Raw genomic sequence first — 12750 nt, 5'->3', positions numbered from 1 at the left:
CGTATTTTTCTCAAAAACTACTAAACCTATTACGTTGAAAACAATTTTCCTAGAAAGTATTTATAAAGTTCTAGTTTTGTGATTTTTTTTCATATTTTTTAAACATATTGTTCAAAAGTTAGAGGGGGGGGGGGGACACACTTTTTTCCTTTAGGAGCGATTATTTCCGAAAATATTAATATTATCAAAACACGATTTTTGTAAACCCTTATTCATTTTAAATACCTATCCAACAATATATCACACGTTGGGGTTGGAATGAAAAAAAAAACAGTCCCCACTTTACATGTAGGGGGATACCCTAACAAAACATTTTTTTTTTCACTTTTTATTTTACCACTTTGTCGGCGTGATTCATATACATATTGGTACCAATTTTCAGCTTTCTAGTGCTAACGGTCACAGATTATCCGCGGACGGACAGAAAGACATGGCGAAACTATAAGGGTTCCTAGTTGACTACGGAACCCTAAAAAGGGGTATCAACCCTCCCCAGTTTCCCCTAAATTGCTGACAACGTAAATTACCTTAGCCTTTTTTATTGTACGTCCATCATTTATGAAGAGCCAATGCCAACCCTGGGCGCACACGGAGGCGACAGTTGCACGGCGACATTTTTTGTCTCTGTCGGTACTACATGCGTCCAAGACAGAGACAAAAAATGTCGCCGTGCAACTGTCGCCTCCGTGTGCGCTCAGCCTTAGCGAGCGAGGCTCCTTAGATACTTCCGTGCGAGGCTCGACTCGACGTCGACGAGCCTACTCAAGCCCCCCTAATAAAAATTCGTGTAAAATGCATATACTCATCCTTGACTTCCTTATGACTTAGATAATGTATTGAAAAAGGATGGATATATGCTAGTTATTTCTCTTTTTGGTAGGTGGTCCCTGGTTTTGTGTTAGCTAGGGATGTTACTTTGTCGATTCAATTATCGATAAAATATGCACTTACTTACCACCTTAAAAATAATATAAACGTTATATATATAAAAGTAACGAAAACATACAATATTGATATAAACATTTCATTTGGATTATTATGTGGCTTTTTGGCTATGAAAGTCATATATTCATACATTCTTGCCTTCTTGGCTAACCGTACCTACTGATTGCAAATAAATGGTTTGTTTATGTACTTACCTACATAAACGGTCACTTCTCTTCTCTTACCAAGTCCTAATATTACATTATCATACCTATATCTCTGATCATGGTCTGTATGCCTCCCTTTTTCTGTAACGTGAATAAAAAGGACGGCATGTTGTCTATGACTATATTTCTATGATAGTGTAATATCGGCCTAAATAGTTTGTAAAAAATAGAAGATGGGAGATACGAGTATAATACAAATAAATACATTCTTCTCTTCTCCTTACGCAAAGACCTAAGTAATTTAATTCGTGTAGCATCCCTCTATTAATTTCTAGTCCACCACTCAAGAATCTACTTATACTTACCTCAATAATATTTTCTCTATCAAATAGAAAATAAAACAAAACGGCAGTGTAGGTACCAAAATTTATTATTTCAATAGTTTCACCTATTTTTAGTTTCTTTTTAATAATGTTTGAGAATTTCTGGAAAACTAAAAAATACTATAAGTTTAATTCACTAGAAATGTTACATTACGTTACGATTTACTCAGTCTGTGATACCTGATCATCATTAATCATTTTTATGTCCTTTTCAATGCAAGAATGTCAATAGAGTTAATGTCGGGACGTCGATAAAAATGACACATCACTAGTACAAAAACATAACCTAAAACCAGTTTGAAGAAACTTCAGAACAGAATTTAACATGGTAGTAGTTATTATATAAACTATGAAAAGATCGTATTTTATGCTTTGTTTAGATCCTACAAATAATAGTATCAATAACTGACCGAAATTCACTAATGAAACACAGCAGGTTCTTGGGAGTTTTCTTTTCTCCATGTACGTGAATTACAGTCCTTAATCACACAAGCCATAATCACACAAGGAACTTGAACACATCACAAATAAGAATTTAGCAGGATCATCAACTATCTATCAGGAATAAACACAATTAAATTAAAAATCGGCCAGACGACCGCCGAGATATTTGATCTAATATAATACGATTATGTACAATTGTCAAAGGTAGACACCTGGGGAGACATCTGGGGGCCTGCTCCATTTCAGCTTCTTGGCCTTCTTTTTGGTGGAGTCTTGGGAGTAAAGGAACCGCGAGCATCGCACCTTGAACTTCGTGTTTCCGGTCTTCTTCTTCGGAAATCTAAGAAATATATAAAGTTGAATTTGTAAAATAGCTAAATAACAAGAGAATCATAACAAAGAACAATAATCATTGATGGCGTTTTTAAGGTATGAATATTGATAGGTTATTATTGCAAGGTCGATAAAACACATCACATCACTATGCTAAAAAACATAACCTTTCCGAGTTTGAGAAATTTTCCAAAAAATATGCAAAAATCTATACAGAATTGAATAAGATTTGAATTGTATAAACTACTAATATGTACATTTATATTTCTGCCAGGTCGTATCAATAAATATTATCAAAAACTCAAGAAACTTACCGATGAAATGATATAACCTCTTGCGTGTTTTCTTTTCTTCCTGAATGTGATTTGCAACACTTGATCACACAAGCCATAGTCAGAAATGAAACTTGGAACTATCACAAATATACACTGGGGTATTTTTTCCACGATCTATCAGAAATCCTCACAAAATAAATAAATATCGTCAAGACGACCATTGAAGTCGCGCTAAAAACTCGAACCAATATAATACGACTATGTACAGTTGTCAAAGATGGAGACCGAGTGTGAAATGACAAACGTATATTTAATTTTGTCGTATAATAAATGGACCCCAGGTCCGTTTTGACATCAGCATTTAGGGACAACCTTCGAGAAAACGAAAGAAGTTGTGGAATATTGTCTCATTCGCTCATATAAAAAAGGTAATAGTGTGGTGTGAGTAAGATACATGTCACCGAGCTCTTATTTTAGCATGGCTTCCATGCTTTAGTTATACTTCCGTGAGCCTACTGAACGCCTCAAATGCCTGGTTTTGAATGAAAGGCCATAAGGGCCCGCGCACACGGATGCAACAGTTGCACGGCGACATTTTTGACGTGATAACGTCTAATCACAAAACTCGTTACTACGGGCAGCATGCACGAAAAAGATGACGTCATTGTCCCGTTTCCCAATATAGCTTAAGCGCCATCTATTGGCGCGCGTTGGAACTAAGCGGCTGATCGATGCGCTCGGTATGGTTTGTAGCGTGTGGCCTGAGTAAAGCACCACAGCTGCGACAGATGGCGCGCCCGTGTTTATTATTTTTGAGTGTTTGTAATTTAAAAACATGAAAGATTGCATTAAAATAAGCATCTTTTATAGAATGAAGTTGTTTGAAAAACCTACTTATTTAGGAGTTAGAGCAGTACGAAGTTGCGAATTTTCCCATAGTATTTACTAAGGCGCCAGAGACTTAATAAATTTACGATGATTTTTTTTACCAATATAACCTATGTTAATATTGATAAATCATATAGAACGCGTTTAAATAAGGATGTTTTGTTATATAAACTTTTTCTTCTCCATTAATATTTACTGAGATATTATACTGGGGACGCTATTGCACAACACCCTGCATTTTATGATTAAGCACTGAGACTTGGCACAGGTTGTTCCTTGGGTGGCCCAGAGTAGATAAAGATCGGGAGGCATCGAGAGCCCCCCTTAATTTAGGAGGGAAGAGGGGGGGAAGGCTGGCGCCGCCGCGCTTCCTTTGAAACCATATTTCTCTAAAACTATACAAAATAGGGCATGCGATATATCATTTTCGGATAAATGAAGGACGAGGAATTCATTTTTGGAACAAAAAAAATGTATTTTAGAACAAAAATACAAAATAAAATGGGAAAATCTGAAAACGAGATTTTTTTTTATACATATTATTGCACATTTTATGAAAACTGTAATGGTTTTTTCTAAATAAAAAATATTATTTAATAGTTAATTTTATCAAGTTTTATAAAATGTATAATTTGTTATAGAAATATATTATAGGACGAGTGATAAAAAATAATTTACATCGCCCGATAGGGTGATTTGAATGCTCATTTCAATAAGTTTTGTCAATGATTTCAGGTATAATCACTATTTTTAACACACGAAAGCCGTAATCATTGTAGTTTATGGCTATTTTTAGTGATTAATGTACTTAAAATAAAAAAAATACAAAAATTTTAAAAAATATTAAAAATGTGATAATTTTTTTTAACATTATCCTATTTTGTTCTTTCTACACAATATATATCTAAAAGCAATAAATATCAATAAAAAGCCACATTTATACAGTTTATAAAAATATATAGTTTGTTACATAAATATATTACGAAACGCGAGATAAAAAATAATGAATATGAAAATTTTAATGTACGGGTCAGCTTGCATTATTCGATGAGGTGAGGTAAAGGTACTACCCGCTATGCAGTGGAGTTCGTCTAGTAATACAGAAATATACTTATTCTAATAACGTTTGTACACACATGTAGGTATATCACGACCCAGTACAGAAAATTGTAAAAGTCCTATAATATAGTTTATTTATTTTGATTGTAAAATAAAATTGCATGTGACTTATATTGCAAAAAAATGTCTTAATCACGTTCTCCTCTCCTAAAGCAGTTCTGCATGCATAGGCTTGAAGATTTTTTAGTTTACTAGCAGAATTTAGTTACTTCCTTTGGGCCCCCTTAAATCGGTTTTACCCATTCATAAAAGATAAAATAAAAATCGTCATATTCTTCCTTTCAGTATCAATGATAGTTAGTTATTGCGCAATAGTGCCATAAAAAATTAACTAGATTCGTATTAGCATTAAACATTAATGATTTTTGAACTAAGACATTGCTTTTGTACAAAGGAGAACCTCAAAAAATGGTCTGACTAGACGAAAACATGTGTATCGGGGCTACTACTCAAGGCTCTCAAAAAGTGTAGCTATTTTGAGTTATTCAAATAAAACAACATGAATAGTCTGAATTTAATTATGTACATATCACAACATCCACTGCATAAGCACATCAGCTCCGAACATTTAATTTAAAAAGTCTTTTTTTATGGTTACACCTTACGCGGCACTGTTTTTTATTACACCTGCATCCGACAATTTCGAGGCATGTTTCTGCAGCAACAGGCAACGTTGCGGGCAAGTAGGCTCCCAAATCCCAATTGTTACAGACTTTCGTCCAGCCACAAGTAGCAAATAATGGCAAATTTTGAATTGGGTTTAGTTGACCCCATAAATGGACACCTTGATATACCTATAACCCTTACAAAAATGGTGCAAGGCAGCTTTTGTCGGTGAAATGCTGTTAATTTGGCGGTCTTTTTTGGTTAATAACTATTTTCGGCACTCGTTAACCAAAGTACAGGACGCAGATCTGGAATAATAAATATGTCAAGTAAGAATTATCCATAAATTATGCAAATCATATAGATAACTACTATTTCACAAGATGTATTAGGATCAGATGTATATATCTGACCTATCATATCAATCGATCATTTCATGTAATATAAATAGTTAAATTCAGACTATATAGAAGTATGTTGTTTAATTTGAATTACTCTAAATAACTACACTTTTTGAGAGCTTTGAGTACCTTTACCTCACCTCATCGAATCATACAAGCTGACCCGTACTGTACATCAAGATCGCCCTGCCACGTCACTTTCATTATTTTTTATCTCGCGTTTCGTAATATATTTATATAACAAACTATATATTTTTATAAACTACATAAATGTGGCTTTTCATTCATATTTATTGCTTTTAGATATATATTGTATAGAAAGAACAAAATAGGATAATGTGATAAAAAAAGTTATCACATTTTTTTTTTAATTTTTGTATTTTTTTCATTTTAAGTACATTAATCACTAAAATAGCCATAAAATACAATGATTACGGCTTTCGTGTGTTAAAAATAGTGATTATACCTGAAATCATTGACAAAACTTATTGAAATGAGCATTCAAATCACCCTATCGGGCGATGTAAATTATTTTTTATCACTCGTCGTATAATATATTTCTATAACAAATTATACATTTTCTAAAACTAGATAAATGTAGCTATTAAATAATATTTTTTATTTAGAAAAAACCATTACAGTTTTCATAAAATGTGCAATAATATGTATAAAAAAAAATCTCGTTTTCAGATTTTCCCATTTTATTTTGTATTTTTGTTCTAAAATACATTTTTTTTGTCCCAAAAATGAATTCCACGTCCTTCATTTATCCGAAAATGATATATCACATGCCCTATTTTGTATAGTTTTAGAGAAATATGGTTTTAAAGGAAGCGCGGAGGCGCCAGCCTTCCCCCCCTCCTCCCTCCTAAATTAAGGGGGGCTCTCGATGCCTCCCGATCTTTATCTACTCAGGGCCACCCAATGAACAACTGTGCCAAGTCTCAGTGCTTAATCATAAAATGCAGGGTTCCCATACAAGACATAGCAATAGCGTCCCCAGTATTAGGGTTCTAAGATTAGTAAATGGCACTAGCACTTTAATTTATAACATGGCAACAGGTGCAACAGGGCAACAGGTGCTCGGCGACTTTCATATTTGTATGAAAAGTTGCGTCGCCTCGTGTGCGCACTTTCATACTAGGCCATGGTCGCGACAAAAAAGTCGCCGGCAACAGTTGCCCGTGTGCGCGCTCTCTAATGAATTAAGCTAGGAACATACTACGCGGACGTCCGTCGTAAAACGACCGCGACCGCGACCTATCAGTGTGCACGGAACAAAACATCCAGAGAGCCAGATTTCGATCGGACGTCCGTGCGCTCAAGGCCACGTCCGCGTCCGTCGACCGATAGTTTGCACGGTTAAGCTAGGAACATACTACGCGGACGTCCGTCGTAAAACGACCGCGACCGCGACCTATCAGTGTGCACGGAACAAAACATCCAGAGAGCCAGATTTCGATCGGACGTCCGTGCGCTCAAGGCCACGTCCGCGTCCGTCAACCGATAGTTTGCACGGTTATGTGTATTTCCATTGTCCAGATTCCCGTCCGCGGTCGATTTACGACGGACGTCCGCGTAGTGTGTTCCTAGCTTTATGTGTAATGTAAAGCTAGGAACATACTACGCGGACGTCCGTCATAAAACGACCGCGACCGCGACCTATCAGTGTGCACGGAACAAAACATCCAGAGAGCCAGATTTCGATCGGACGTCCGTGCGCTCAAGGCCACGTCCGCGTCCGTCGACCGATAGTTTGCACGGTTATGTGTATTTCCATTGTCCAGATTCCCGTCCGCGGTCGTTTTACGACGGACGTCCGCGTAGTATGTTCCTAGCTTCATTGTCCAGATTCCCGTCCGCGGTCGATTAACGACGGACGTCCGCGTAGTATGTTCCTAGCTTTAGACTCCGCGCACACGGGCGACAAAACTGTTTTGTCTCCGTCGCTCGGCCTAAGGCTCCGCGCACACGGGCGACAAAGTTGCTCGGCAACTTTCGTATTTGTATGAAAAGTTGCGTCGCCTCGTGTGCGCACCTTCATACTAGCCCATAGACCGAGCGACGGAGACAAAACAGTTTTGTCTCCCGTCTGTGGGGGGCCTTAATGACAAATAGCCGGGTCCACACTGACCGCACGCCTCGCGCGCAAAACTTCAGCTGTTCAAAATAGTTCTGCACAGTCATATTTATTCCCGTGGCACGTAATTCGTGGTTTTCGCGTTTTCTTTTGAATAAGGATTAAAAAATAAATGTAAATCATTTATGATTCACGGCAACAAAATATGTGTTCTCGTGCAGATTTTGTTGAACAGCTGACCGAGGGCCGCTATCTTGCCGAACGAGGCAAACGTGCGCCCATGAGCACGGACGTTATGCGCGCGAGGTATTGCCTCGTGAGGCGTGCGGTCAGTGTGGACCCGGCTAATATTTGTTTGTGTTTTTATCTGTCAAAATGTCAATCATTTCTTATCAGTTAACTGGGTTGCTTATCAACTACTTGGTATAAAAGGGTTATTAGTGAAGTAAATACCTAGCATTGTACAATTACTTATTAAGAGATACTGCACCATAGGACATCTAGAAAATGCATTCTAATTCGAAATCATCGCCTTCTATAGTTGTTATTGGATCCTGCAGTGTTGATTTTACAACGTAAGTTTTACTCATTATGTTTGACACCCTTTGTTTAGATATTTTATCTTTATTTATGTTATGGAGTTTTAGTTATGTAACATGACAAACTTTCAGATATGCTCCAAGATTACCTATGCCGGGTGAAACTCTTCATGGCTCTAAATTTTCAACTAGTTTTGGAGGAAAAGGTGCTAATCAATGTGTAGCAGCCGCAAAACTCGGAGGGAACACATATATGATTGGTAGGGTAAGTTCAGACTCCTTATTCTATCTTTTTTATCTGCTTTAATAATTTATCCTATTGCTTAACTTTTCTTTTTAATTTATAGGCAGGTGATGACCAGTGGGGGTTGAAGTACAAGGAGCATTTAAAATCAGAAGGCGTAAACGTATCTCATTTTTTTACTACTCCAAATGTCACAACTGGGATTGCACAAATATCTGTTGCAGAAAGTGGTGAAAACCAGATAGTCATTGTTGCCGGTGCTAACAAACTTTTGAGTAAATCTGATGTACAGTCATCTGCTGAACTAATAATTAATGCAGATGTTTTAATTGGCCAACTAGAAACTCCATTGGAAACTACTTTGGAAGCATTTAAGTTAAATAAAGGAGTAAGTTATAGGCAATTTTGGTTTGTTGTAAAACACATATGTCTGGTGATTATTTATGCTGATTTAAAATGTAATTTTTAGGTGAAACTGTTGAATGCAGCCCCTGCAAGGTCCGACATTCAGGAAATTTTACAATACTGTACTATACTTTGTGTAAATGAATCTGAGGCTGCTTTAATCAGCGATGTGGAAGTTACTAATTCGTAAGTTATTTTATTTTGGGCATTTGATAATTTCGTGTAACTTATCAAATGTATGTAATGTAACAATGTAAAACTGAATTATTTACAGAAATATAAAACAAGTGCTGGCTAAATTACTGGACTCAGGGTGTGAGACAGTTGTTATCACATTAGGTGAAAAAGGAGCTGTTTATGCCACCAAGCTTGATCCCCAACTAATTCATGTCTTCTGCAGATCAGTTAAACCAGTGGATACCACAGTAAGAAGTGTTTACGTACATTGTTACTTCTACAATCCATTTAAGACTTCTATTAGATTATAACAAACCACTCTGCTAAGGGTCCCCCCACATCTAGCGTCTCGCGAGCGTCGCGTCAGGGCCAACTGTATGGAAAAAGACGCCGCGTCAGGCTTTGCCCATACAGTTGGGCCAACGCGACGCTCGCGAGACGCTAGATGTGGGGGGACCCTAACTGTCCTTGCTACTCATAGTCCTGTGTTAGATTATCGGTCTCATCTATTAAGTCATCAGAAAAGGTGCTTCTAGAATGTTAGATAAAGTCATCTGCAAAAGTTGATAATGCCAATGATGATAAAAACAGAAATGTACCCTTAACTTAGACAAAACGTTAATGTGTAATATTTTTTAGGGTGCTGGAGATGCATTTGTTGGAGCCTTGGCAACTTTTCTAGTGGAACATAAAGATTTGCCTCTTCATCAGATCATTGGAGCGGCGTGTGAAGTGGCTACCATTTCAGTCACCAAGGAAGGAACTCAGACAAGCTATCCGTCCAATATCAATGTCTTTACAAACAAATATGATTTTATAAAATTGTGATATTTACTTATAGAATAAGAATTAAATAAAACTATTAGTTACAAACTTTAACCATCCAGGTTCTTTATATTTAATATGAACATACCTTTCAAGGCTTATAACAGAAATTTAATCCATTATCTCTGAGACATGTTCTTTTAGTAATATTAAAATTCTAAGACATTAATTCTATGACAATCTTAAAGGTATCTTAGATATCTACTATAATTAATTTTATCAATACAAAAGCTAAGGAATCACCAAAAACCATATTCATCTTGCTATGTGCAAATTGAAACATGATTCATAAATATTGATTTAATATTGAAACCTTCCTCAGTGTCTAACAATAATAATGTGTATGAATAAGCATAACAATTGCATTCCTAAGTCAATTTTCATTAAGAGATCTAAAACTATACACAGTCAGCAATGATAATATTGATAATTAAATTACAGAAGAATAATTTACCTTTATAAAGGTAAAAAAATATGTTACATACAGCTAGTGTGAGTGCTTGATATAATGTAGATATATAATGCAGATACAACTAAAACACAAAAAATTAATTATATGCATCCAAATTTTTCTAAATAGGATTGGAAAAAATTATATCCTCTTAGTTCATGCAAACAGTGACAAAAAAGAAATAAAAGTTTCAGCAAATAGTTATTTAATGAAGTACATAGAGACTCTCCAAGTGGCTTTCATTCACAATTTGTAACAAAACTTGTAGATCTTCTAAACTGGAAACAAACTTGGGTGCTCCTATGAACTCAACAGCTTTACCATTAAGTTCAATGCTATATTTCAAGTTTTTAGGGCATGTTACACACCGGTAACACTTTCCATCAATAGTCTGTTTGAATATTACATGGGTTACAACTTCAGTCTTAGGTACTATAGAATCACTGGTAGGTTTCGTCTTATCATCACCCACAACCTCCGTGTCCATTGGAGTTGCTTTACTTTCTGATTTTTCGGCGATATCTTTTGTTGAACTATCAAATATTAGTTGTTCTTCTATACCTTTTTGTAAAGTCTCATCAATGATTGATGGATTACTCAACATAACATCTTTCTCAATGGATTCTCCTTGCTTCTGGTTAGTCGGGTGGTTTTTGGCTGAGTCCTGAATGGCATCTGTAGGTCCTACTTCGCCAATCAAATTGGCCATATCTGAGTTGTCCACATCCATGGGCAGTGATTCCGGTTGACTTGTCTCTGTGCCTGTTTTACCTAGCAACATAGCTTCTACATCACTAGACTCTAAATTAGGTTTAAATGTGTTACTTTGGTCATGTGGCTTAGAACTATTAGGAGTACTATCATTCAAGATATCCATGATCGAGGGAAAGTCATCCACCTTGTTTTCAGAATCTGGTTTATCAACTAAACTTGAAGCTTTCTCATTATACATAAGGTCCTCTAATTCTGCTGCGATTCGGTCATACACTTTATCTTCTTTTGGTTCTTCACTTTTGGGAAAATAATCTATAGCCCATTCATCATTTGGTAGTATACTTTTATTAATATCAGGTAGTAATTCTGATAGATTTGTTTTACTTTTAACATCATTATTGTTATTTACATTAGGGTTAATAAAAATAATGCCGTAACTTTTTAGGTTAGAGTTGACTTTCTGTTGATTGTAATTGGAATTCTTATCTTTCACAATGGGCCCCTTTTTTAACCTGTTGTTTTCTTTCAATATATTGCTAGCCTGACGAGGCGATGGAACAGGTAGTGCTTGCTTAGTATTCCTTGGCGTTTTAGAGTTGACTGACTCCTTGACTGGATGCTGGTTATATGCCTTTCTATTGATGTGCACCATCCCATTTTCACTCTTTTTCAATTTTGTAGAAGAGTTTACAGCAGGTACGCTGTCTTTTTTCGTTTTTGGCGTCGTGCTACTTTCATACTGAATTTTAACTTTTGTAAATTTGCCCAAAATCTTAGCAAAGTCCATCCGAGTTACCACTACAGAACAATCACGGCATTTTCCTTCTTTATAAAGACGTTCCACATTTTTATTCATTTTTGTTATTCTGCCCTTCCGCATATCCCGAACTCTCTGGGAAATCATTTTCCAGGCGAATCTTGAAGACAAACAACATAAATATTAGTAATGTTTGGTAATAGGCAGAGGCATTGGATCCAGACAGATTTCCCGCGCACACGATATATCGACGATTAGGCAACTGAGCCACGCACTGTATATGACCACACAATAGTTATATTTTAATGATTCATTACAGATCAACTTTTATGTACGAAACGTGTCGCACACTAGAAAATTACGATAAATTTCGTAAGATGATCAACAGCGTAACAACAGATCTACGCAAAAATGGCGTCTAAGTAGTGACGTGACGAACATGTCATGTTCGAGCTATCGATATGTATATAAAAAAAATGTAAGTTTCTAGTACAGCAACTCAAAAAAAATATTTCTGTTAGGTATATTTATTACACGTTTTGTGCTTCATTGTGGTTATAGAATGTTCTTACATTCTAAGACAACACATGTACTCTTGTACATGAACGATATCAATTTACTGCTTAATATTTTTGGATAATTGTGTTCACTTCACTTGAATTTCAGACTGTCCGTTTCCGGCCTGCTGTTTTCCGTTAAATTCGACACGTCGTTAGGTTCATTAAGAACCACCACAAGTGTATCACTTTTTGTAAAAATCTACAAAAAATATTATTTCATTTTCGTTTTCATAACATAGAATCGTCCCACGATAAGTTTGCAACGATTTTCACACCCTCGCCAGTGCAGATGTTATTTTAAACGTCAAACTTTGATGAAATTATGACGTTTACTTAACCCTTGCAGAGGCGGGGCTATTAAAATCTATGCAGACTTATCGTGGGACGATTCTACCAATCCCCAATAAAACGAATTAATATGAATGTAGGTGCAATTCCAGAATAGTTTGTACATTTGG

At 36.1% G+C, this 12750-nt stretch overlaps 2 protein-coding genes across 2 annotated transcripts; one reads left to right on the top strand and one right to left on the bottom strand.

Annotated features, from left to right (window-relative positions):
- Positions 1-7798: 7798 nt before the first annotated feature.
- On the top strand, positions 7799-9869 carry LOC125235465 (ribokinase-like). The gene is made up of 6 exons (XM_048142037.1): positions 7799-8195; positions 8292-8424; positions 8507-8791; positions 8873-8994; positions 9083-9233; positions 9625-9869. The coding sequence occupies exons 1-6, from the start codon at positions 8128-8130 to the stop codon at positions 9811-9813; spliced, it is 948 nt and encodes a 315-aa protein (XP_047997994.1). The 5' UTR covers positions 7799-8127; the 3' UTR covers positions 9814-9869.
- A 146-nt stretch (positions 9870-10015) lies between these two features.
- LOC125235464 lies at positions 10016-12126 on the bottom strand. Its single transcript, XM_048142036.1, has one exon. The coding sequence runs from the start codon at positions 11877-11879 to the stop codon at positions 10467-10469; it is 1413 nt and encodes a 470-aa protein (XP_047997993.1). The 5' UTR covers positions 11880-12126; the 3' UTR covers positions 10016-10466.
- Positions 12127-12750: the final 624 nt, after the last annotated feature.

Source organism: Leguminivora glycinivorella, chromosome 17 (genome assembly GCF_023078275.1).
Source record: "Leguminivora glycinivorella isolate SPB_JAAS2020 chromosome 17, LegGlyc_1.1, whole genome shotgun sequence".
Lineage (NCBI taxonomy): Eukaryota > Metazoa > Arthropoda > Insecta > Lepidoptera > Tortricidae > Leguminivora > Leguminivora glycinivorella.
The sequence above is the reverse complement of the archived record's forward strand: the minus strand, read 5'-3'. Positions and strand labels throughout refer to the sequence as shown.

Excerpts from the sequence above, each read along its gene's own strand:
- LOC125235465 (XM_048142037.1), top strand. The coding sequence starts at position 8,128 with ATGCATTCTAATTCGAAATCATCGCCTTCTATAGTTGTTATTGGATCC. Across the intron at positions 8,425-8,506 it reads ACACATATATGATTGGTAGG|GCAGGTGATGACCAGTGGGG; the intron begins GTAAGTTCAGAC and ends TTTAATTTATAG. Across the intron at positions 9,234-9,624 it reads TTAAACCAGTGGATACCACA|GGTGCTGGAGATGCATTTGT; the intron begins GTAAGAAGTGTT and ends AATATTTTTTAG.
- LOC125235464 (XM_048142036.1), bottom strand. The coding sequence starts at position 11,879 with ATGATTTCCCAGAGAGTTCGGGATATGCGGAAGGGCAGAATAACAAAA.